Source organism: Budorcas taxicolor, chromosome 23 (assembly GCF_023091745.1).
Source record: "Budorcas taxicolor isolate Tak-1 chromosome 23, Takin1.1, whole genome shotgun sequence".
Classification (NCBI taxonomy): domain Eukaryota; kingdom Metazoa; phylum Chordata; class Mammalia; order Artiodactyla; family Bovidae; genus Budorcas; species Budorcas taxicolor.
The window spans coordinates 38,573,630-38,598,602 of NC_068932.1; the positions used below are offsets into that span (position 1 = coordinate 38,573,630).

Below are 24,973 nucleotides of genomic sequence, written 5' to 3' on the forward strand. Positions count from 1 at the left end.
ACAGGCTCCAGAGGGGCCGAAGCTTCAGTAGTTGCGGCTCCAGGGCTCTAGAGCACAGGCTTAATAGTCGTGGTGCGCGGGCTTAGCTGCTTCACGGCATGCGGGATCTTCCTGGATCAGGGATCAAACCCAAGTCTCCTGCGTCGGCAGGCGGATTCTTTGCCACCAAGCCACCAGGGAAGCCCTGGGCACACTTTTTAAGCCTTCCCAAACCTTGTTTTCCTTTCTGTGAAAAGGGTATGATTACAGGACTGTTGGGAGAATTTAAGAAACTGCGAGCCTGGGACTTCCCTGGTGGTCCAGTTGTTCAGACTCCGAGCTTCCAGCGCAGGGAGCATGGTTTCGATCCCTGGCTGGGAATCCTGCCTGCTGCGTGGCGAGGCCAAAAAAAAAAAAACCATGAGCCTGTGAGGGCTCCGGATGTGCCAGCGTTGTTATTGCTGTTATTATCAGCACCATCAGTCCAGGGACATCTGCCCTTCAGGCCCTCAGCTTCCAGGCATAACTTGCTTTAAACAAAATTGGAACCATATTGGCCAGGAGGTGGAGGGTGTGTTACAAACAGAAAGGACTACTCGTTGAACCAAAGTACCCAGTACTTGATAAATAGAAAAGTCCACACCGCTTTTGAACAAAATTGATTTTGTTGGGGAACAATCTCTGACACGATAGATGGACCCAGTTTGGCCTTGAATGTCCCCTTCTGCCTCCCTCAGCCCCTGCCTGGCTCCTGGCCAGCCTCCCCAAGCTGTGCCCTGAAGCCCCAGGGCCAGAGGATGACCAGGTGAACCCAAGGAAGCACAGCCCAGCTTTGGAGAGGGACACGGGTTGACATGTGAGCTCAGCCTCAACTCATGGATAACACGAGGGCAATCCCAGCCAGCCCTCGTGCAGCAGTTATGTAGGTGGTACTGAGACGATGCTACGAAGCACCTGGTCTGATGGTCGTGGTGTTATCAATACTAACATCAGCTGGGAGGCTTCAGTGCAAGGCAGGCTGGGTAAGAGAAGAGCCCCACAAAGCTCCTGTTCTCAGTCCTCTGGATTTCCTTCTGTCCCCTGTACACGTACACACACACACACACACACAATGCTCACATGGTTGTCACCTCCCTCTGGCCAGAATGGGGTGTCTCACCTTCTTGACAGAATTGCCAAATGCTTTTTTAATTACTATATCTCAGTTGGGCTTCGCAGGTGGTGCTAGTGGTAAAGAATCCGCCTGCCAATGCAGGAGATGCAGGTTTGATCCCGGGGTCGGGAAGATCCCCTGGAGGAGGAAATGGCTACCCACTGCAGTGTTCCAGCCTGGGAAATCCCGTGGACAGGGGGGCCTGGTGGGCTACAGACCATGGGGTCACAAAGAGTCGGACACAACCGAGAGTCTGAGCACAGCAGGTCTCAATTAGACTGAATTCAGCTGCAAGCCAATACCTGACTTGCAGTGGCTGAAACAATAAAGATGCTTAATTATCTTGTGTAACAAGTCACAGGACAGCAATAGAAATGTCACCGAGGCTTCATTTTTCTAAATAACTTTTCCAGGCAGCCATCAGTGTATCAGCTTTTGTCCCGAAAACTTAGCTTTGTCACCTCTGGGCTGCCTCAGATTTTCATCCTGCCAGTGACTGGAAGAAGGTGAGGTTCCTGGTTTTGTTTTGTATTTTTCTGAAGAAAGGAGCAAACTCTCTTCCAGAGCCTCCTAACAGACAACCCTCTTATATTTCAGGCACCAGACGTGGGTTACCAGCCCTCTCCTAAAAATATCAAGGAACAGGGGCTGTTTCTGCTGGCTTACACCTATCACCGCTCACTTCGCCAGGTTCAAGGGAGACACGTCATAAAAGTAAGAGAGCAGGAAGGAGAATGTGGCTGTCCCTCTACATAGAGCCCCTTCATTGACGGAGGAAGGAACTGGAGCCCAGAGTGGTGAAGTCCCTAATCCAAGGCCACTCAAGATTTTGCAGAACGACCAAGGTAAAATCCTAACCACTGGCCCAGCCAGCTCCCGCCACATCACCACGGGGCTTCTTCACCAACTGTGGCTGACCCCAAGCCCCAAAGGGCACTCCTCTGAGCTTGGCCAGAGGCATGACGCGGACAAAGTCAAGACCGTTAACAGAAGTGAACCCCTGATGCGCCCAAATGCTCCTCCAGGCCCCAGGTACCTCTAGGCCCCAGGGCCGTGTGGGGCTGGGGCAGTCAGAGCAATTCCTGCCCCTCACAGGAGCTTGGCAGGCGGGCCACGGGATCCCAGAGCCTGACAAACAGCATCTCTGTAGCCGCCTGGACCCCCGCCAAGCTGCCTCATTCCCTGGGGCTGACCTCATGTTTCTGAAGAGCTTCAAGACGCCCGGGGTCTGTGTGTTGCCTCTCCTGGTTCAGTTCTGCTGCCAGCAAAGGCAACGGCCCAGGATGGGGCCTGGGGGCCTCGTGGAGAGTTGGACACCCGGAGCCCAAGCATCTCACAACTCACCCCTGCCCTGCCCTGCCCTGCCTGTGGCACGCAGGCCCCGTTCCAGAAGAAACGGAAGATACACTGTCTAAGCTCTGAGATGAGGCCCCTCCTGCTCTGTCTTCCTGCCCCCAACCACCTGAAGCTGTCCCTAGAAGAAACTTTAACACTCAGGCTTTTCTGTCTGTTTCAGTCTGGACTTCTGGAAGCGGAACCAAAGGCAGTCAGACTTCATCCAACAGAGGTACTAAGCACATCTCAGAAGTTGACTGAAGAGCCTCAAAGAGAGCTAGAGAGCTCATCTGAGGTCTGTCCTTGGTGACAAAAGTAACTGCTGATTGAGCCAAGAGCTGGGGCAGGCATGCACTCCAGCCTTTCTGGGGTCACTGACAGTATACCGAGGTGCAGCATGTACCCCCACCCCTGCCAAAAAAAAAAGAAGCCTTCATGCCCTTGACCTCCACTTCCAGACACTCTTTCGGGGCAAAACACCTACTCTGGGCAAGGCTGACAGCAGATGAGGTGAGTAACCCCGGGAAACAGCATGGAGCCAGGGCCCCAGGACACACCCCGCCAGCTCTCCCCAGGACATCTGCCTCATGATTACCACATCCCACCCACCCAGGCTGCAGCTCCGGATCCAGGCATTTGTTCCCATTCAAGTTCACTTAAAAGTGTTTATTTCCCTGCAAATCCACAAGGGCTAAAAAATCCACATGAGGAAAGAAAGCCTCTCCTAGTTGCCATTCTCTCTGGTCTGACCAAGAGGGGCTGGCCCCAGCCGCTGGTGGCTTTAAACTTTGCTCGCAGAGATTTTTCTCAGAATAGTAGCTCTCAGTCTTCAGAGCTTGAAAAGCCCGCATACCTTGAAAGTACGCAGGCTGCAAGAACAGAGTGGAATTTTCCATTTATAGAATAATACTCTTCATACCACTCTGGGGGCCAGCGTTCTCGTGGTAAGTTCAGTGTCAGCAAACCCACCACACTTCTGCAGGAGCCCCACGCCAGCCAGGCCCTTTTATTTATTTTTGCTGGGAGACAGGAGGAAATAAAGGAATAGCTTTTCAACTTGAGTGCCAACACAAACTTGGAAAAGGAACCAGCTTGGCAAGTGCTGAATATCACTGCCTGGTTTGGGGACTTAAATCAACCATCAGGGAGTAGGAGGTGAGGAAGAGGCTGAAAAATATAACTTCCACCCCGGCATGTAGACAGGTGGCCGGGACAGGCACGACGTTACTGCCTCAAGACCTTCCCTGTCCCTGCTGCGTGGTCCCTGGATCATGCCTGAGGGCAGGGGCCCATACCAAAGGCACAAGGCCCCATCTCGCTTCTCTTCCTCTGTACCCCCATGTGCTACACTGGATTTCTGCTGATGCTCGCACAGACAGTCTCAAAGTCTGAAATAGCTTCCAGATTCACGGTGTAGAGGGAAGGCCACCAAGCCAGTCATGAAGAGGCCTGAGTCCTCACTCTGGCAGTGTGACAAATTCACTGTGTGGCGTAAAGAAGCCTTCTCTTCTCTGGGTCTCATTTTCTTCATCTGTAAAGTTAGGATCGGACTGAATGATACCAAAGATCCCCTTCACTGTGAACATTGGGACTCATTCATTCATTCTACTGTTAACCTGAGCCAGCACTAGGTTCTGGGCATCCCTACGGGGCCACTCTACACCTGCTGGGACATACCCAGACCCACCCACTAATGACAGCTGCAACACCAGTCTCCCAACCCTTGTTTCAACAGACAGAGCTCCTCCAGAGAGATGAAGGAAAACCCTACCTGCCAGCTTAGAGGGGGCATTGTCCCCGCCCCTCAGCACTCTACAGGAACCCTCCTCCCACCTAATACTTTTCCTAATTTCCATATTTTAAAAAACCTTGTTGCTCCTTCTCCTGGGAAGGGCATGACCATCTAGTAGCCACCTAAAGTCTTCTGATTTATTTTCCACCGTTTTTACAAAAGTACAGTATTCATTTCAAAGTATTAAATGGTGACGCTGAAGTGGCCCCTGAATACGCTTTGTTATTTCAATTGCACAAACACCTCATATGTCAATACGGTCCCCTCACCCCAGGGGCAACGGGGAGTGAGGAGCTACACACACTTAGAAACACACACACTGATCACTGTCCTAAGGCCCTCACCCCTACCTGTCTGTCACCAGCTACTGGCCACCACCTGGTCTCGGAACACCTGTTGGGAGGTGCTACAGTACTGCTGTGGGAAAGTTATGTGTCCTTCCACTACTTACGAGGTAAGAACTAAAACCTCTCTGAAGCTCTCTGAGGTTTGTGAGAGGATTCCACTCAGTTGAAAGCTCTCCAAAACGCTGTGCAAAAGGAAGTTACTTGATTGCTGGGCGGCTCCCACTTAAAAACTGCATCGTTAGCTCGCACCAAGTCTTGCCTCCCCACATCTTTCCTTGCTGATGCTGATGAGAAGGAGAGAGGAGAGAAGGGGTTTCTCAGAAGGCAGAAGGCTGGCCCAGGACACTAAAAGCTTGGGAGGTGGGTCTCACCCCCAGGCTGAGAGACATCCAGGACTGGTCACCTGTTCCAAACCAGGGGAACAGGCGAAGGCGGGCCCCCGCAGCCGCCCCTCCCCTACATCCCCCTCCCCTCCCAGCTTCTCGGTAGGGCACGCCCCCTCCCCCGGATTCACCAATCACCGTCCGGAGCGGCGCCCGTGGCGCAGGGGGCTCTGGTCAGCAGCCAATTAGCGCAGCGGCCCGAGGCGGTGCCTGTCCGCCCCCTCCCAGAATGAAAGCTGCCCAGCAGCTGGCGAGGCGGGCGCAGCGCGTGGGGTGCTGGAGCCTCGCCTGCCGGAGCAGCGCGCGCTCACTGCCCGCCCGCCCCCCGCGCGTCCGCCTCCGCTCCGCCTCCGTCCCGGGCGCGGGCGAGGTGGCCCGGGCGGGGGAGGGCAGGGGGCAGGGCCGCGGCGGAGAGGCCGCGGGGCGGGGAGGAGCGGGGCCCGATAAAAGGCGGCGAGGCAGCCCCACCCCGAGGCAGGCCGGCGGGCAGGCTCGGCTCGTCCCTTCCGTCCGGCCCGCGCCGGCGGCGGGGAGGCGGCGCGCGCGGCCCGCACCCCGCCCATGGAGGCTTTCCCCTGGGCGCCCCGCTCGCCCCGCCGCGGCCGCGCCCCCCCGCCCATGGCGCTTGTGCCCAGCGCCCGCTACGTGAGCACCCAGGGCCCGGCGCACCCGCAGCCCTTCAGCTCGTGGAACGACTATCTGGGACTCGCCACGCTCATCACCAAGGCGGTGGACGGCGAGCGGCGCTTCGGCTGCGCCCGCGCCGGGGACGGCGGCGGAGACGGCTCCCCGCCCTCTTCTTCCTCCTCGTCGTGCTGCTCCCCCCACGCGGGGGCCGGGCCCGGGGCGCTGGGGCCCGCGCTGGGGCCGCCCGACTACGACGAGGACGACGACGACGACGACAGCGACGACCAGGGGTCCCGGAGCCGCTACCTGGGGGGCGCGCTGGAGCTGCGCGCGCTGGAGCTGTGCGCGGACCCTGCCGAGGCCGGGCTGCTGGAGGAGCGTTTCGCTGAGCTGAGCCCGTTCGCTGGTCGCGCCGCCGCTGTGCTTCTGGGCTGCGCACCCGCGGCCGCCGCGGCCACCGCCGAAGCAGCGCCGCGAGAGGAGCGGGCCCCAGCGTGGGCGGCCGAGCCCAAGCTGCACGCCGCCAACGGGGCGGCCGCCACCCGGCTGCTCAAACCCGAGCTGCAGGTGTGCGTGTTTTGCCGGAACAACAAGGAGGCGGTGGCGCTCTACACCACCCACATCCTGAAGGGACCCGACGGGCGGGTGCTGTGCCCCGTGCTGCGCCGGTACACGTGTCCCCTGTGCGGTGCCAGCGGCGACAACGCGCACACCATCAAGTACTGCCCGCTTTCCAAAGTGCCGCCTCCGCCTGCAGCCCGCCCGCCGCCGCGCAGCGCCCGGGACGGCCTGCCCGGCAAGAAGCTGCGCTAAGGGCCCGGATCCTCGTCTGCTGCTGCCACCTGATGCCACCAGGGTAGCCGCCCGCCCACTCTCGTGGTCGGTCTGCGCACCATTTCTCCCTCGCTGCCGGGGAGTGTGGAGCTCGTCTTGGCTTTTCCAGAGGAAGCCGATGGTACTGAGTATTTTCCTGTCGAAGAGCGGTTGAGACTAGACGTTAAAATCTTGTTTCCAGTTCGTGCACATCCAGACGGTGAAGGCTGGGTATTCCACTGAAATGTGGCAACTTAGAGGCGCTGTGGTTTGTTTATACGTCGACCTATTTTAGATGCGCATCAGTATGAAATTGTCTCAATCTAATCTTGGATGTTTAATTTTATGAGTGGAGGCACTTTACTAGGTCTAGAATATTTTTTTAAAAGCCTCTCAACTGAACTTAAAATTGGCGATTTTATGGAGTGTCAGCAAAATGACTATTTTATTGTTTGAAACAAGTAATATTTCTGTTGTCCTTACCCAATTATAATTCCAGGTGAAGCCCTGCCTGGTAGCAGCATTAAGTGAAGACTTGGTATACTTTACAGTAGTTTGGGTGGGTGTTCCCTCCTTGTGGCTTGTTTTTGTCCTAGCTGGAGATGTATAAAATGTACAATTTGTAGGTAGCAGATAGAATACAGCTCATGTATGTACCAGATCTTTTTATTACTGAACGAGCAACTACCGTTTTCCCCCTTTAAAAATAGTGCCGTTATAATCATATTGTGTATACACTTGAAAATGGTGCTGTTTAAAAAAAATTGTGTATTTATACAGTAACAGTATATGAATTCATTAACCTTGCCTTTAACTCTACTACTTGGTTTTTTCTTTATGCCCCTTCCTATTCCAGTTCTTCAAAAATATGTCGTACTTAAGATCAAAAGGGTGCAGTATTCATTCACTCTGAATTGCTCGATTTCAGGGTCTCTAAAAGGTGGAAATCTCATTCCAGCTGTTGCCTCTCACACTAAATGTAAGATGGAATCCTTTGAGCTCTGGAAGGCTAATGGAACAACTGGTGTTCAGGAAGGTTCCACTCTGGACCGTGTCAGCTTTAAACCATCATAGAAGTCCTCAAACCAGTATAAGTAACAATTAAAGGAACTGACTGGGGGTAGGCGGGGTAAGACATGGAACACAGCCTCCCTCTATTGTGTTCCCATTCTCATTAGAAGACAACCATTCTGGAATCCCACCAGTTATTTTCATCCATGAGATTAAATCTAATCTTGGGCAAAGGTGCTTGACTTCTACTTTAACCTACCACACCGTATGTACCATCAGAACAGACACAGAAGGTAAAAATGGAAATTAACATGAAGTCATCTAAAATGTCCAAAAATCACTATCTGAAAATAACAGCAACAAATTTAGTCTTTAGAGGTTCCAGGAGAGCTTAGCTAGGTTATTAAAAATTAGGCTGCCTTCATATTTAACTACCTCCCTCCACAGCAAATTTACTTCATTTGAACACTTCTTTTAAAAGTCTAAGAAGCTGCCATGATAGTTGAGATAGCTATGAGCTTTTTTGGTCAAAGGGTGGGAGAAGGGGGCGGGGGCACACAGGCAAACCATTCATTTCTTGGTCAAGAACTCTAACAAGAGCTATACTTGTTAGTATAGCTCCAAATGAGAAAACTTCAGATATGAATATATCTGAACTCAAAAGCATGCATTAACTTCTTCTCTTCAGTTTTGCTAGAAAATATATCAATTTAAAAGAGTTGCTTTCTGGGTTGTTTTTAGGTCACATGAATTCCTGTCACCTCTTGCCACTGCTTTAATTCTACCTTTTCAAGAGTCACTATTAACAGATGGGTGCATTCTCCAGACCGGAAGGACTAGGCAGGTGACTTACCTATCAGCAGCAACACCCCACCCGCCCCCAGCCATTTGCCCGTTTTGCAGCTGACTTTAGCTTCTAGTATTTTGAATGTCAGTAGTTCTCTAGAACTCTCTTCTGAAAAGGTTTACTAAACAGGCTCTAACACATTTAAAAGCAACTCTCAATCTGAAACATGTTTTAAGCACTTGAAAAGCTAAATCACCCTCAGATCCACCCATACTGACAGTGATGACACCCTGTCTACAAATGCAGAATAAACACTGAGGGAGGGGGCAAGACTGAGGCCCTGAGCAGGGTCACAAGCAGCACACTCTTCTGCCCCTTGCACTGTGCTCCGATTCCAACACCCAGGTCACAGAGCTTGGGAGGACAGCACATCTGGGAGAGGGGTCTGGGGAGGAAGGGTCGTTTGCAGACGAGCCTGGAAACCTAACCGTCAGACAGCCATCTAAACAAATCAGCTCAAATGAATGAATGTTGGGGCCTGTATGTGACTGCCCAGGTATGTCCTGTTCTAGTAAAAGGACAGAGCAGGTTACTGTCCCAAGTTTTCACTTGTTACAAAAGGCCCTCTTCTCACAAGACTTTCACTTATTTGAACGTTTTTTAAAGTGAGTTTTATCATTATTAACATCAAAAAAGAAAGGCTGCGTTTGGTAAAGTTTTTTTATAAAAAAGCATCAATACTCCCTCTTCTGGCCTCACAGCTGCACCAAGAGTAATTCTCACCTCTACTCAACACCAGAAAGAATCTAAGTGCCTAGAGCCACTATAAATTTGGAATTAACATTCTGTGAAACAATTATGCTTTTAATTTCAGGGGAAAACTCAAGATGTACATCACACACACACCACACAGAGAGGACAACTTTACAGGGAAACACAACTTTACACACACACCCCCTATACAGACAGGACAACTTTACAGGGAAACAGAGGTTCATCCAGTAACAGAGGAAGACACTTTAGTGGAAATATCCTAGCCACATTTGCTCTTTGTTATATTTAGGTTATCTTCTTTGATACTCAACAGTGAGAAAATTAATACCACTGGTAAAACCTGAAGTGAAATAAACTCAACGAATATGCAAGCTAAACATTATATATGAAACACTAACCACAAATCAACACTAAAACAAATTCTGTAAGTGTTTTATTTATCATTGAAGAAAAAACACAGCAGCAAGTTCTGTGTTGGCTTCAATAAGACCAAATAGTTAATCTTTAACATAGCTACTACACTCCAAAATTGAAGTCAACACAGTCATTACTACAAATTACTTATTGAAAGAATCTATCCTGAAGAGAAAGGAAATTAGGAAAAAGAATTTAAAGAATTCCTCCAAACCACACATTTATAAATATTGTCATATTTAAAATGCTTGAAAGGCATGAATTCTCCATAAATGGAAAAGCAGTTTGCTATTGGCAACAGAAAAAACTCAGCCACAGTTTACCAAATGCTTTAAAATTTAAAAGCTATATCTGTTTTGGATTCACACTCCAGCAGTATTCTCGTCATTATAATAATGACCACAAGTTGGTTTATACTCACCTTCTTTCAAGTAAAATCTACCAAAAACTCCACTGTATCCAATGTGTGTAATGTTTACTGCACTCAGAGTAAACCTAAAAACCTTCTGAATTTAGTAAATAGTAAATACCTCAAAATATCTAGAGGTATGTCTCAATGGTGTGAGAACTGTTTCAGCTCCCTGTTTTAGAGACTTCAGATACATTCTCTATAACAGAACCTTACTTCATTACAAATTAATACCAGATATTTCAAAATCAAAAGAAAAAAGATCAGTTCTATACCAAGATACAGGTGTTACTCAATACCTGAAGAATTCTCATTTTAAATTTATTTTTAGTTTTTCTTTTTTGTAAACAAATGATTGACGAAATAATGCAACACCTTAAATTCAAAAACATGGCGTGGTTTTCCGACCGTCTGTGGATGCGGTGCCTGATCAATCTATTATGTAGGATTAATACAAGCTCATGCTTTTTGTGTTATGGTGAGACATTAAAGAATCCAATTTAGATTGGTTGAAGCACAAATATAATAATCCTTGAATGTGATCAAACCTATGTAAAGACATGAGTTTGAATCCATTATATTGAGACTTAACGTCGTACTGTGGTCCATCCATCTTCATCAGTCTCATTTTTAGTACGACGAAGAGATTCCCTATCTTTCTCAGCTCTCCAGGAGGTCTTCTCTTTCTCACCTTCCCTTTCTCGGTCTCGGTCTCGATCTCGATCTCTCGAAAGAGCTGCGGGAGGAACACGACGAGGGGTATCCCGCTCTTCGGCCCGGTCATCTTTCCTGTCGTCAGCACGTCTCCAAGAACTTACTTTAATTAAAAGAAAAGGAAAGAAAATAAATTTGTACTGTATTCTATCAGCTCAGACTAAATAGAACTGAAGCAAAAGGAATGCCTCAAATTACTCAGAAATTCAGTACTGAAGATGATAATCTTCATTAAAAAAAAAAAGCTAAATACATTTTAATCATTTTGATACAATTTCTGAAAAAACCTTTAAAATAGACTTAAAAATACCAACTTGCAAGCAATAAATCACTTGCCTGTTAAGTGTCCTAATTCTTAAAAAATTTAGGATAAGGTGACAAATATCTGGCTGGATAAAAATTTTTTACAGAATTTTTGGCTCCTGTTGAAGACTCATCAGCAAATAAGTGAAATATATTTCATTATACTATAAAAGAAGAAATACCCTCGATATAAAACCAAATAAATAGTAAAAGCTTTTGAGGCAAAAGTGCCATGGTCATTTTAAACAAAATGAAAGTGAAACTGAAGTTGCTCAGTCCTGTCTGACTCTTTGCAACCCCATGGACTGTAGCCTACCCAGGCTCCTCAGTCCATGGAATTTCCCAGGCAAGAGTACTGGAGTGAGCTGCCATTTCCTTCTCCAGTAACTTTGTGAAGACCATGAACTTTAAATGGAATAAATGATATGCTTGGCCATCTTATTTTTGGTGTTCACAGAAGTTAGAGAGACAGTAAATCCTTTCATCAACTATGGCTCCCCGGTGTCCAGCGGTCACACAGAAAGCACATCTCTACCTTCCTCACGCTCGGATCTGAGAGGCGGTCCTCTTCGGTCCCTGTCGTCTCGTCTGTCCCTTAGATCACGGCGATCATCTCTCTCACGACGCCGGTCATCGCGGTCCCTATCGTCACGACGACTTGCATCTCTCCAGCTTGAAGACTCCTCAGCTGGTCCTCTTCTCCAGCCACCTTCATCCCTGCAAGCCAATTCAAATGACACATTAAGGTCTGTCGTTAGACAACACGGGTAAATTTAAGTGGATATATAATACCCAGGTCAGCAAATAACAGGAATAAACTTTAAACACGTGAAGTGAAGTGAAGTGAAGTGAAGTCACTCAGTCGTGTCCGACTCTTTGAGACCCCATGGACTGTAGCCTATCAGGCTCCTCCGTCCCTGGAATTCTCCAAGCAGGAACACTGGAGTGGGTTGCCATTTCCTTCTCCAGGAGATCTTCCCAACCCAGGGATCGAACCTGGGTCTCCGGTATTGCAGGCAGACGCTTACCATCTGAGCCACCAGGGAAGTCTTAAACTCATGAGTTGACCTCAAACTGATGCTTCAGGCATGAAGTCAAATGAGAACATCTGGCTCCGCATTGTCCAACAGAATAGTCATTACCCATTCCAAACACTCAAGTCAAACGTGGTAACTGGTTACTGTGTGGACATTACAGCTACAGGACACTTTCATCCTTGCAGGAAACTGTACTGAACTGTGCTGATCTAGATTAGGTTAGTACAAGGCCACTTTGACCAGATGAAGCCAGCCAGAACTCTTAAAAAAAAGCAAAGGGGCTTTTAAATAATTTAAAAGCAATAAATGGACCTCAACCACAAGGCAAAAGTAATGGACACTGAAGAACCTGGACTGGTTCCACCACCATAGAGCCACACAACCTGCAGACAGCGCCAGCCTGCCTGTCCCCTCTTGAAGAGAGGAATCTGGTTCAATCAGATGACCTCTAAATTTTTAAAAATCTATGATTCTACTAGATAAATATATGCAAGGGGGGAGCATGTTTTTCAAAAATAGCTGGGAATGCATAGGACATTAAAGGAATTTTAACCGTAAGGCCACAGTCTTAACCAGAGTATCAAACCTTGGCCGTCTGAAGCGGTCATCTCGATCACCATCTCTCTCTCTGTCTCTCTCTCTCTCTCTGTCTCTCTCTCTCTCTCTGTCTCTCTCTCTCTCTCTGTCTCTTTCTCTCTCCGGGTCCCTGTCGTTCTCGTCTCGATCTTGATTATCTCGGTCTCTCTCTTTTTCCCTCTCCCATTCACGGTCTTCTGATGGTCTCGAGTCTCGAGGTGGACCCCAACTCTCTTCTCTGGCTTTTTCTTTCTCTCTCCATCCACCTAGGTTTTTAAAAAACAAAATGAAAATTTCCACTCAAGAAACAGATTGGCAACCACAAATCTTTATGTTAATCATCACCTCTGTAACGGCTAATTAACACACTCTAACGTAATTTTAAAAAACTAAATGCATTTACCTCATTTCACAGAACCAACTCCTATTTTGACTACCTATTATTGTTTTTCTAACATATAACGCATAGGAACTTTATGTTCCATATGCAGAGATTTCAGGTATAAAAATCTGTAAACCTGTTCTGACAGTGAAGACAACTCCTTTAAGCAGAGAACTTCCAGGGTGAGGGGTAGGATCTAGATCTGAGAGACAGAGCCCCAATTATGAGTTCACTTATGTCTTTCAACATTTTCAAAACCTAACTAAAAAGACTCTTTCCTTTCACAATCCTGCCCCCTACCATTTACCACCATAAGGTCATGAAATAAGGACAAAGCCTTTGGCCCTGCTCAGTATCTCACTTAGCCGTGCGATGTCCCAATCTAGGGAAAATGTGTGCACACAAGTGCACAGGCACACACACGAAAGGAAATGAAAGGAAGCAGATTATTTCGATGAAAATCTCTTATAGCTGCAAGGCCAACAATAATCATCACTACCATTTATATTGCGGTGGGCTACAGCACTAGTCTAAACCGTCTGTCTATTATTAGCTCTTTCAATCCTATCCACAGCTCTGAGATAAGGAGATTATTCCATACCTGCTAATTTGCTACTTGCTAAAAATCTGTAATTCCAAAATTAGCACTCCAGCACGTTCACAAAGTCATGTACAAGGCCATGTACCCAGTGGTGAAATATTTGGGCCACCCGACAGGCCTGTTCTCAGCTGAGCTCAAACAAGGCAATGCTGTCTTCTGGCTACAGCTCTCCTACTTTAAATAAGTAGCCTCTGAATGGCCTATTTAGTGGCACATTTCCACTTTTTTTGTGCTTCTTTTTAGTGATTTCAGTTACCCCCAGCATTCTCCCAAAGACAAAAAGGCAATGGACATGACTTAGGGAGAAAATACAGGTGTTAGATAAAACTTCTTCCAGGAATGAATGACTGTGTTGTTGGCCAGGGAGTTCAATGCTAATGAATCAATAATGTACATTAAATGAGGTATCTTTAAACAGAAAGTTAAAACGAGGTTATGTGTTGACTGGCTGGAAAAAACTGACCAGAGGGTTCAGGAAAAAACAGGAACCTAACCTAGTATTTCCCTTAGTAGCAATGGTTCAGTATTCACTGACTTTATAAAAATGTAATTATCATGAACTAATGAGAATCAACTATGCTTTTATCCCCATGTTACATAAAGCACAGCAAAGTTAAGTTTACCCAAAAGTCACAAAGCTTCACAATGGAATGAAGTGAGAAGAAACACGAGTATGCAACAGAAACCACTCAGGCTAAGGGGCAGGCAGGTGCTCAAACTGCTTTTAAAATAAATTACTGAAAAGACATCAGTCATTGAAAAGATACAAGAAGGATGAAAGAGCACAGTAAAGGAGAACTCCCATCTTATACAATTAGATGGACAGTGATGCCCTTGAAGAGAAACATGTGTGTATGTGTTTTCCGCCCCCGGGGTTGGTGGGGAGAGGGTGGGCAGGGCGGAATTCTGTTTTCATAGGTTGAGTCTGAAGTGTCAGTGACAAGGTGCTACATAAAAGTTGGAAACACAGGTCTGAAGGTATGGGTAAAAGTCATCTGGACAAGACAGTAATGAAGGCATAGACCTGTACACAATTACTCGAGAATAATAAAAATTATGAAGGGGGAATAGTTCCCTGGTAGTCCGGCGGCTATAAAAATTCCACGCTCCCAATGGAGGCCTGGGTTCGATCCTTGGTCAGGGAACTAGAACTCACACGCCACTAAGATCCTGCTCTCGGCAACTTAGTCCCAGCTGCTGCTGCTAAGTCACTTCAGTCGTGTCCAACTCTGTGCGACCCCATAGACGGCAGCCCACCAGGCTCCCCCGTCCCTGGGATTCTCCAGGCAAGAACACTGGAGTGGGTTGCCATTTCCTTCTCCAATGCATGAAAGTGAAAAGTGAAAGTGAAGTCACTCAGTCGTGTCTGACTCTTAGCGACCCCAATGGACTGCAGCCTACCAGGCTCCTCCGTCCATGGGATTTTCCAGGCAAGGGTACTGGAGTGGGGTGTCGTTGCTTTCTCCCAGCATAGCTGAATAAATGAAACAAAAGCATGAAAGGATGAACAGGCCCAAGACAGAGAAAGGAAATGGGCTCCTCTCATGAACACAATGCCATGGTTGACAAAGAGTACAAACAAATGATAAGTTTATTTTTCATTACTTCTACAAGGAGTCCAGTCCAGAAAGGATCCTGAAAAAACACGGATACTTATGGACAAGCACAGAAAGAAGAACCTCAAAGCCCTGAAATAGCAGGAACACGTCTTACTTAACAATCAAAATGTAAGTTGTCCTTTTGAGACCTGCATTTTTTCTTTGAAATAACCTGCTACCCTCTACAGAATAGTGGGGATTAGCTGGTGTAAAATTTCAGGTAGCATTATGTAAATACATATAAAGCATCCAATTTGGTTTTTTGAATACCACAATTTTACCTGGTTTGACAAATGGTCTCCAGGGACCAGGTCGTGAATCATCACCCCTTCTGGGAATCCGATCGTCATCAGCCCGTCTTGAGATCCGATCATCATCCATGTTTCTCCAAGGCCCCCTGTCATCATCTGCACCGCGCCTGGAAAATCTGTCATCGTCTGTATTCCGCCAAGGTCCTCGATCATCATCCAAGCCCCGCCTGGGACCCCGGTCATCATCCAAGCCCCGCCTGGGACCCCGGTCATCATCCATGCCCCGCCTGGGACGATCATCGTCAGCATTCCTCCAGGACGAACGCTCATCGTCTGCACCTCCTCGGCGCGGCCCCCGGTCCTCGTCCAGCCCTCGCCTGGGTCCTCTGTCCTCATCAGCCGTGCGCCAGCTTCCTCTGTCCTCGTCCAGCCCTCGTCTAGGTGGTCTGTCATCATCTGCATGACGCCAGCTACCCCTGTCTTCATCTCCAATTCGTCTGGGAGGCCTGTCATCGTCTGCACTACGCCAAGAAGGCCGGTCATCGTCCGCCCCCCTGCGAGAGAACCGATCTTCATCAGGACCACGTCGTGGGCCTCTGTCGTCATCCATGGCACGTCGGGGAATGCGATCATCATCTGGTCTAAGAGAGGACTCTCTCTCTTCATCATCCCCCAGGCGCCTCGGTCGGTCGTCGTCTCTTCTGTGAGGCCTCTCTTCGTCCCGCCCTTCTCCACGTCTCCACTCCCTACAGAGTAACAAGCCAAACACCTTTAAGAGTATTCTTTCTTAAGAAAGTACATGATCTCTTTGGCAATGATTTTACTTACTTCCAAAGTGTAAATTCACTAATCTTAGTTCTATAAGAGTATGTTCCAATTAAAAAAAACACAAAAACACAAAATCCAAAAGTTTACGTCAATAAATAAACCAGTAAGCAGACAACTACCTCTAAAAGGCATCTGCACTTTATGAGGAATGCCTTAGCAATTTCTGAATCTATTACTACCAGCTTTCAAAACGACAAGAAAAATACTATGAAACCATTCACTATACTCTAACCTCAATACCATTAGTTGAGGAAATTAAAAATAAAAGAAAAACCTAAAGCACGTTATTTTCCAAGATATCTATTCTATGTAATTACAGCAGCACTGAAGTAAGCCATGACAAACATTCCAGTAATAGGTATGCATACAATTCTTCATGACTCCCTTTTCCCCACCCCCACAAAATATGCCAAATTAGAAAAACACTAGTAAGATACTAACAGGACCTATGATTAGTCTCTTCTCCTTAATTCTACTTACTTCTCTGGAGGGCCTCTTCTCCACTCAGAATCTGTTTCAGGTCCTTTTCTCCAAGTGCCTTCTGTATCTCTCTCTCCCCAACGAGAGTCCTGCAATGAGCAAAGTGAGAGTCACTACATTGGCAACATCCCTGATAGAAATTGAACCGGAACCTCAAAGAGCTAGTTGCTATAACACAGAGAAGAAAAAAATAACTGAAACATTAAGAGATAAAGAATAGGACTTTGAAAGGCCAGAAGAAGAAAAAAGGAGAAAAAAATCTTCCTGAGTTAAGACAATTCAATATGCTCTACGTAAACTGAATCCTGACTGACGGGGCACACATGCCAGAAAGGGTGAACAGCAAAGACCTAAGCTTAGGCAGCTAAACAAAGACTTGGTGAAGCACTAGAACTTCTTTTCTCAGAGCTTCCTAGGAACACAGCAGAGTATCTACTGAACTAAAAAGATCAAGACTATTGTCAAGAACCCTCTTCCCAGTAAGTACTAGGACTGACAGGTCTCTCAACCTCTGAAGGAGGATGACTTTGAACTGGCTAAACCAATGAACTGTTATGCAACTGTGAGAGAAAAACAAAACCTCTTGTGAGGCATACACAAAAACAAAATATAGAATATACAAAACAAAAAGTTTACATGCAAAGGGGAAAAGATACAGTGTAAACATATTTTAAACTAAATCACCTTGCCAATGCAGTTGTAAAACTGATAAGTGAATTCTAAATAGAAAACATTGTTTAAATGCATTGGAGGCAATACATTTAAGTAAAGCCTTTAAATAGATGTGGCTCAGATGGTAAAGAGTCTGCCTGCAATTCAGGAGACCCCCTGGGTTGGGAAGATCTCCCCTGGAGAAGGGAATGGCTCCTCACTCCAGTATTCATGCCTGGAGAATTCCATGGACAAAGGAGCCTGGCCAGCTCTCTATAGTCCATGGGGCTGCAGAGGTGGACACAACTGCAGGACCAACACAGGTGCCACTACAAGAGACAAACAGGCCTTAAGCCTCTCCATCTTTGGGCTTCTCTGGTGGCTCAGTCAGTAAGAATCCACCTGCAGTTCAGGAGACCTGGGTTCGACCCCTAGGTTGGGAGAGCATGGAGGAGGGCACGGCAACCCACTCTAGTATTCTTGCCTGGAATCCCCATGGACAGAGGGGCCTGGCGGGCTGCAATCTGTGGGGTCACTAAGAGTCAGATGCGACTAAGCACAGCAGTGCCTGTTTTCTTTGTTTTGCACATTTTGTTTGTTCTAAAGAAAGGGAAGAGTTCTCAGAATCTACAGACTGTAAGTTTAGACTCTGAAAAGAATGGATGGTAGAAGAGCAGAGAAAAGCATAAATGCCAAAACAAATGTCAGGAATAAAGGCATAAGCACTAGTTAGTTACCACAGTTAGCTACCATGTTAAACGTGAACAGAAAACTGAACACTCTCCAACTGAAAGGGAAGGGGGAGCTAACAAAACAGAAACAGCAACAAAGGATGAACACAGAACTGCAAAAACTGATAAAAACCTTTGAAATCCATAACCATGGGTGGATCTGCTTCAGAACTAAATTAACAGATCTAGCAAATCACACACACCCACACATACCCCCTCTGCGCCCAACAGGAAAAGAACACTCATAATAATTACCAACAAAATTAACAAAACTAAAATCCATTCATATATTATAAAACAAACAAAGCTACATAACTAGGAGCAGACCCTCCAATAAAGGGAAGCATTTGATACAGGTACGGCACAGATGAAGGTTCAGAGACCTAAACCCTCCAGCAATAAACCCTCCAGCTACTCACCACTAACCTTAAAAAACAGCAGTATTTCATTTAAAGGGCAGCACAGACACACTGCAGGAAAAACAAAGAGCATGCAGGCGGATGTCACAGACGCGATAAAAGCTAACACTGGCTCCGAATAGCTAGAGTAGAAGTGACTAAGAAAACAGCGACTGATGAAGCTAATGAAACAACAGTAAATATAAAACATAATTAAACACACCTTAGCTGCTAAGGTGTGTTTAATTTAGTTGGGCTCCAAGCAATGAGTACGACCCAAAGGAAAGTCTGAAACTGAAAGCAGAGGTAACAATCAAGTATGCGTTATGAAAAACCAAGCAAGCCACAGTATAGATGAAGGTCTGAGGCTGGGGGAAAAGATGACAACCAGGGATAAGACCTGTAAGTAATACAGGCAAAAGAAACCAGCTGAATTAAATACGGCAAGAGCATAGGGACAGAAAGGAGGGATGGGTTTCAAACAATGTGGTTTAAAGAGGTAACAAAGCTACTGCCAGGAGAAGGTATCAGATACCCTCTTTATACAAGATAAAGTCAGAAGCACTGGTCACTTTGGACACGAATGGAAATTAAAAATAAACACTTAGACCAGCATTTGAAGCACCTGGTAATCTTGTTAAAATCCAAATTCTGGTTCAAAAGATTTGGCTATGAGCCTGACTGCATTTCTATCAAGGGATGTTGAATACTGGCTGGTCCCACAAATTCATCTTTGAGGACCCTTACATCATAGCAACTCCTTTCAAGGAACCGAACAGTTCCTCTTCCATATGACTGTATTACTTTTCATCAAATACTTAATTTCATGGGATTAGTTCTTCCTGACAAGTACTCTAAAGCCTGTAAAATCCCAGCTTGCTAAGACAAGTCTAATCCCTTCCCCATCCTCCTTAGGAACCCTCCGTCTTGGGAAAGATAAAGCAGTATCAAATCTGAACGATGTGATTCAAAACACCATGTCCAGACACTGACACACGCAGACAGCTCTGATATGCAGAGACCTGGCTGATCCCTGGTGGCTGAGATAGTAAAAGCGTCTGCCTGCAATGCAGGAAACCCGGGATTCCTGGGTCGGGAAGATCCCCTGGAGAAGGAAATGGCACCCCACTCCAGCACTCTTGCCTGGAAAATCCCATGGACGGAGGAGCCTGATAGGCTACAGTCCATGGGGTCGCAGAGTCGGATACGACTGAGCGACCTCATTTCACTTTCACGTAGCACTGACACCCGTACTTACCTTTCTAGAAAGTGAGTCATCACCAAGTCTCCTCTCCTCCTCTCTACGACGCTCCCTTTCTTCAATTTCCAACTCCCTCTGACGTTTTTTCCTTTCAACTTCTTCTAGCTTCTTGACCCGCTCCTGGTATTCCCGTAGCTCCTCCTCACGCTTCGCGCGCTCAGCCCGCTCTCGCTCTTCTCGCTCTGCATGACACATCAGGTTATAAAGTGTGCCTCCCACCCACAGGTTTCCATCGGTGCTATACTCTAGGTCTACTTTTCTGGTATTAGAGGCAGCATAATGTAGAAAAAAAATTATTTTTAAAAAGTTTAAAATAGTTTACAATCAGCTAAACTTGAATATCAGAAAATATTCAAGAAAACAAGTCTTCTCCCACTCAACACAATGAAAGATATTAGAATCCCACCCCAACACCTGAGCATCTGCGATGCCACAAAAAGGATCATTTGAGAAACTTCACGTGGCACGTTTCGCTCAATAAACGTTAATACTATACAGACTACAATGATAATACAAGGGCAAAGTTTGTGAAAGAACACCAACATCGTTGAAATAGGCTCGCAGAGGACATTAACACCCTCACAGGTAACACACTGCAGAGAACTAAGTCAGGTTGTCAGAACCTGAGGACTAGTTAGCTAATCACCTTGGTTCCACATTCCTGTTTCCTAAGTAAGGTTGTACAGAGGAGACCTATTATCAGCCTTGCTGTATAGCCCCCGTCTCAGTCCAACTAGTTACCTTTTAGCATCTTTTCTTCTGCCCTCCTCTGCTCTTCCTCTTCTTTTTCTCTATAGTAGGTTATCCTTCGTTCTTCTTTACGCTGCCTTTTACGTTCTTCCAAGCGATTATGCCGTTCTTCTGCTAACCGCTCTTCAAACTGTTTAAGTTTTTCCTGTAATTGAATGATCACCAAAAGAAAGGAATCAAACTATCAAGGGCTACAAAATGGCAGTAAGTTACAAAAGCATGGTTAAGTCTGGTGGACCCATAAAAAGCAACCTACAAACCTAAAAATCAAATTTCCAAATAACAAGTTTTTGAGTGTCAAATGGTTAAAACTTTGAATTGACAGTATTATCTATACACAGTGGATTTATTTATACAAAATAAATAAAATGATTAAATCAGAGTCTAAGAGCAGGACTTTTCGATCTAGTTTTTTTCTCTTTCTGAATCAAAGAACAAAAATTTATATCAAAAGCAAGTTTAATGCAGTCTATTTTCACCTTCAGAAAAAATCCGTTTATAGTGATGGCTACTTAAGTCCAGGAAATAATTTCAAGACATCTCTATTAAAATGTTATTTGAATGATGATTATGTTAGCTCAAGACGGAGAATGTACCACCACACTGAAGAACCCTTAAGGCAAAGCTCATGAATAAAGGTTTCCCTGAAACCAAGAAGTTCACCTCATAAACAGACTGTCGTGCTGCCTTGAGCCGCATTACAAATAAATCTCTGTCTTCAAGCATTCGTGACATCCGGTTCTTATGTTCTAGAGCCTTTTCCCGTTCCAGCTGCATCGTAGTAATCTGCAAACACATGATACAAAGTTAAATTTCAAAGTGCTCATTATCTGATGATTAATTTATCCCAAATTTCTGACAGATATGCTTGAAGAAGTATAAGCATCTCCTCTGCCCCCTCCATTCTGCCATACCAACAGCTCCCTAGGATGACAATGAGGAACAGAAGATGAATAAAAAAGACCTGGGGCATCCGTAAGAAACAGCTTTAACCCGACGGTACCATAGCACCACTACCTCAATGGACACTGAGTTTGAGCAAACTCCTGGAGATAATGAAGGACAGAGAAGCCTGGAGGGCTGCAGTTCATGGAGTCACAAAGAGCTGGACAGGACTTAGAGACTGAACAAAGACAACCACAAAATTTATGGAGGAAAAACTAAAATGTGTGTGACAAAACAACAGATACCTCATGGCTTTATTACTGTATTCTCTTCTTTAAAAGCAACTGGAGGGACTTCTCTGGCCCCTCCAGGGAGTATGGGTTTGATCCCTGATCAGTAAACTAAAATCCCAAATGCCATGAGGCACAAGCAAAAAAAAAATTTTTTAATTTTGTTTCAATAAATTAACCTTAAAAAAAGCAGCAAATCCTCTCAAGCTTTCTCTAATTTCATGTTAAAAGAATTATCACACAAATTCCAACTTCTAAGAAAACTGGAAAAGATGGTTAACACTAGGCCCAGAATGACCACAATCCAATGAAACCAAGAGGAGGCAGCCACCACAGATATATGTTGTCTCCTGCCTGTGGTTTCTTTTTTAACCAAAATGAGGTCACTCATTTTTACTACAAATCTGGCCACTATAAGCATTTGCGAATGTTGCTTTTGTACTGTTAAGTACACATAAACAAATAAAACTACTGAAGAAGCTGTTTAGTCTCTCACACACAGACTATATGATTCCGTCTGTAAGAAATACCCCAACAGACAAGTCTAGAGACGGAAAGGAGTTAGGTGGCTGCTGAAGGAGTGCAGAGAAAATGGAGTGACTGCTAATGGGTATGGAGTTTCCTTTGGGGTATGTTCTAAAATCAGATTGTTGCTCAATTCCATATACTAAAAACATCAATTGCACACTTTAATTTCGTGAATTATATCTCCATAAAGCAGTTTTCAAAAAAAAATAAAGTTCATCTATCCTTTGTACTTTACAAGTTTCATTACTTAATCTCTATTTTGTAAATGTCTACTAACCTGTTTGTATACAGCCATTAAAATACAATTCCTGGCGAAATAATACAAAAATCAATTTGAAACCCTTTTCCCATTACTGGCTTTATTATAGTTTGCTTACAGTCTAAAAATATTACAATTAAATTAAAGCCTTACCCTTTCTTCTTCTTGTTGTTCCCACAGATCCATGTCTTTAATTCTCTGTTCTTCGTAAGCACTCTTTATCAAGGGGATTTCTTCCAAACGCTTAGCTCTTTCAAAGTAGTCAATCTGAGTATCATGAAAACAAATGTTGTTAAAAAAATTGCTTTAACTTGGCATGTTCAAGTTCATCAGTTCTTTCCTTTACCTTCTTTTCTTGATTCTTCAGGCGTTCCTGAAGTTCCTTCTTTTCTTTCTCCAGTTGTTCAACCTGTTTAGCCATGATGAAATCAGGATCCAATTCTTCAAGGTCCTGAAAAGCAACAGAAATGTACCACAATTAATTAATAAGAGTATAAAAGTGCATACCAGTCAATATGGAGCACCACTTCTTCCTAGAAACGGATCCTGAATTACTTTATTTCAAAAGGGCAAATGCTTACAATGGGTAAATTCAGGCAACAAAAATGTTTTAAAACAGGCTTATTTGTGAGGAAAAACAACGTAATCATAACATCTACTTCTTATTCCTGTATTCTACTGTATCCAAACTCCATTTCAACAGTGACTAAAAACTGTGGAGTCAACAAACAAATGCTTATTTCACAGACTAATGAACTATTAAAAGCTGTATCAAACTGAGCAAAATAACCAAATAACCCAAAGTAAACCAATAAATGGTAAAGAATTGTGCTTCTAAGAGACCTGAATAAAACTGGAATTTTAATGCATTAATATGCTACATACTTCAATGTCAATATCTTTGAATGCTTTGGCACCCAGTTCTGTCTTCTTGATTTGCTCCAAACGCTCACGAACAGTTTTCTTCTTGATTTGTTCATGTTCCTGTAAGATCCGCTCCTTCTCTCTCTCCTTTGCCTCCTGTCTCAGCCTCTCTTCCTCAGCCTTCCGCACTTTCTGGAGTTCAGCTTCCCGCTGCTCCAGTTCTTCTTTCTCACGCTGAATATTCAGACTCTCAAGCCGCTCTTTTCTTTCCTCAATTGTCTGACGGCGAGCCAAGATACGCTGGTGCTCTTTCCGTGAATTTTTAAGGTATGCGGTAACAGCCAACTGATGCTGTTCTTCTTTCTCTTGCTTCAAGAACAAATGCATTAAAATATCTTTAAGTGACATACCACAGTATCCGAGACCAAAAATATCGCTACATACTCCTCATGTATTATCCTAACATGTACTTGCATTTGAAAAGAGAAGATGACATTATTCAACTACTGGTTTCTAGCACCAAATACTATGATGCTACAACTATTCAGTCTTCAACAGCAATGACATAGCTGAAGAACCTTTATCTGCTAGGCCAATTTTTATCTGAACCATGCATACTATAAAGTGTTCAAGCCAAGGAGAAAATACAGAGTTCACAAACAACTTAAACAGAAGGCAAAGGCATGATCACAGTACTCCCTATGTGGAGGGTCATCACCTGTGGTTTATCACTCATCACAGTACTCCTATGATCACCTTAACCTGTTATTCTAACCCACAGAAGGCAGCTCAACGATCTGTCTTATCTGACGAAGATATTTAATAAAATATCAAAAGTATCAAACACAAGTAAGAGAAAATATATAATAAATCCCTTCTCTGAGACATCATTTCAAACCTTTTTGTGAAAGACCTAAAGGGCCCCTCATAATTCCGTCATCCATTTCTCCCATAGATGCGTACCAGGATATGAGCTGGCTTAATGACTTCAAGTGCTTTCGCAAGTACTGAGGACATAGCGGTCAGCTGATTTCTTATCTGTTCTGAAGGCATGCTTTGCAGATGAGGACCAATTGGAGCATCTTCTCGAGTAGCGTAATTCAAATCAGATCCAAAACTAAGGGTCCGAGAAGTGTGGTCAATACGAACCTATGAAAATTGAAGAGTATTATCAATTGTTAAATCTACACGCAAATATAAAGTCTTTATACAAGTTAGTAACTTTGATTAAAATTTCAACTGAATTTAAGGAAAAAAATCAACTGAAGAATGTCAAATATCAAAGCCAGAAGTCTCAATTCATTAAAGCTTTAAAGCAGTGCCAAAAGCAGAGAAGCAAAGAGTGTGTGTTTTAGTCCTCTTAGGCCTTCCACCGCCTCAGTGTCCCCTGGTAGCACCTACCTGCAGGTCGCAGTGCCTAGCTGCATCTACTATGGCCCGTTCCAGTTGGAAAGCATCAACAAAAGGAACCAGAGAAGTCAAACGAGAAAACTCAATGCTCTGATAAATTTGTGCCACCTGCATAAGAAACACAAGGTTAGTAATAATAGCTATCATTTATTCAGCCATTGTTACGTGGAGTCTCATGGAACAGTAGAAAGTTAGAAAGTTAGACTATTTTTCAAAGAAAAGAAACTGAAGCTCAGAGTATGTAAACATGCACTGCTGGAGCTAGAATTAAAATCCACGGCTAATGAAAAGATTACGCCATATTTCAAACCATCACATAATCCTTTCAAATCCTAGTTCCATAAAAACAAAC

General features: G+C 45.2%; 2 protein-coding genes across 3 annotated transcripts in view; one reads left to right on the forward strand and one right to left on the reverse strand.

Moving 5' to 3' along the window:
• The first annotated feature begins 5,550 nt into the window (after positions 1-5,550).
• NANOS1 (nanos C2HC-type zinc finger 1) lies at positions 5,551-7,625 on the forward strand. The gene has a single exon (XM_052660987.1). The coding sequence runs from the start codon at positions 5,551-5,553 to the stop codon at positions 6,427-6,429; it is 879 nt and encodes a 292-aa protein (XP_052516947.1). The 3' UTR covers positions 6,430-7,625.
• A 1,800-nt stretch (positions 7,626-9,425) lies between these two features.
• The window catches only part of EIF3A (eukaryotic translation initiation factor 3 subunit A), a 31,968-nt gene continuing 16,420 nt past the window's right edge, over positions 9,426-24,973 (reverse strand). The window contains exons 10-23 of one of the 2 annotated variants that reach the window (XM_052660626.1): positions 24,613-24,729; positions 24,175-24,360; positions 23,233-23,580; positions 22,694-22,798; positions 22,501-22,614; positions 21,049-21,171; positions 20,377-20,530; positions 19,633-19,817; positions 16,595-16,683; positions 15,544-16,032; positions 15,317-15,513; positions 12,465-12,720; positions 11,377-11,558; positions 9,426-10,641 (exon numbers count right to left, since the gene is read on the reverse strand). In XM_052660626.1, coding sequence (XP_052516586.1) covers positions 10,412-10,641; positions 11,377-11,558; positions 12,465-12,720; positions 15,317-15,513; positions 15,544-16,032; positions 16,595-16,683; positions 19,633-19,817; positions 20,377-20,530; positions 21,049-21,171; positions 22,501-22,614; positions 22,694-22,798; positions 23,233-23,580; positions 24,175-24,360; positions 24,613-24,729 — 2,775 coding nt within the window. In that variant the 3' untranslated portion in view covers positions 9,426-10,411. Of the gene's footprint in view, positions 10,642-11,376; positions 11,559-12,464; positions 12,721-15,316; positions 16,033-16,594; positions 16,684-19,632; positions 19,818-20,376; positions 20,531-21,048; positions 21,172-22,500; positions 22,615-22,693; positions 22,799-23,232; positions 23,581-24,174; positions 24,361-24,612; positions 24,730-24,973 lie in introns of both variants that reach the window. The other variant, XM_052660625.1, reaches the window with a different exon arrangement.

What these genes read in the sequence shown, in the direction of transcription:
- NANOS1 (XM_052660987.1), top strand. Translation starts at nt 5,551, where the DNA reads ATGGAGGCTTTCCCCTGGGCGCCCCGCTCGCCCCGCCGCGGCCGCGCC.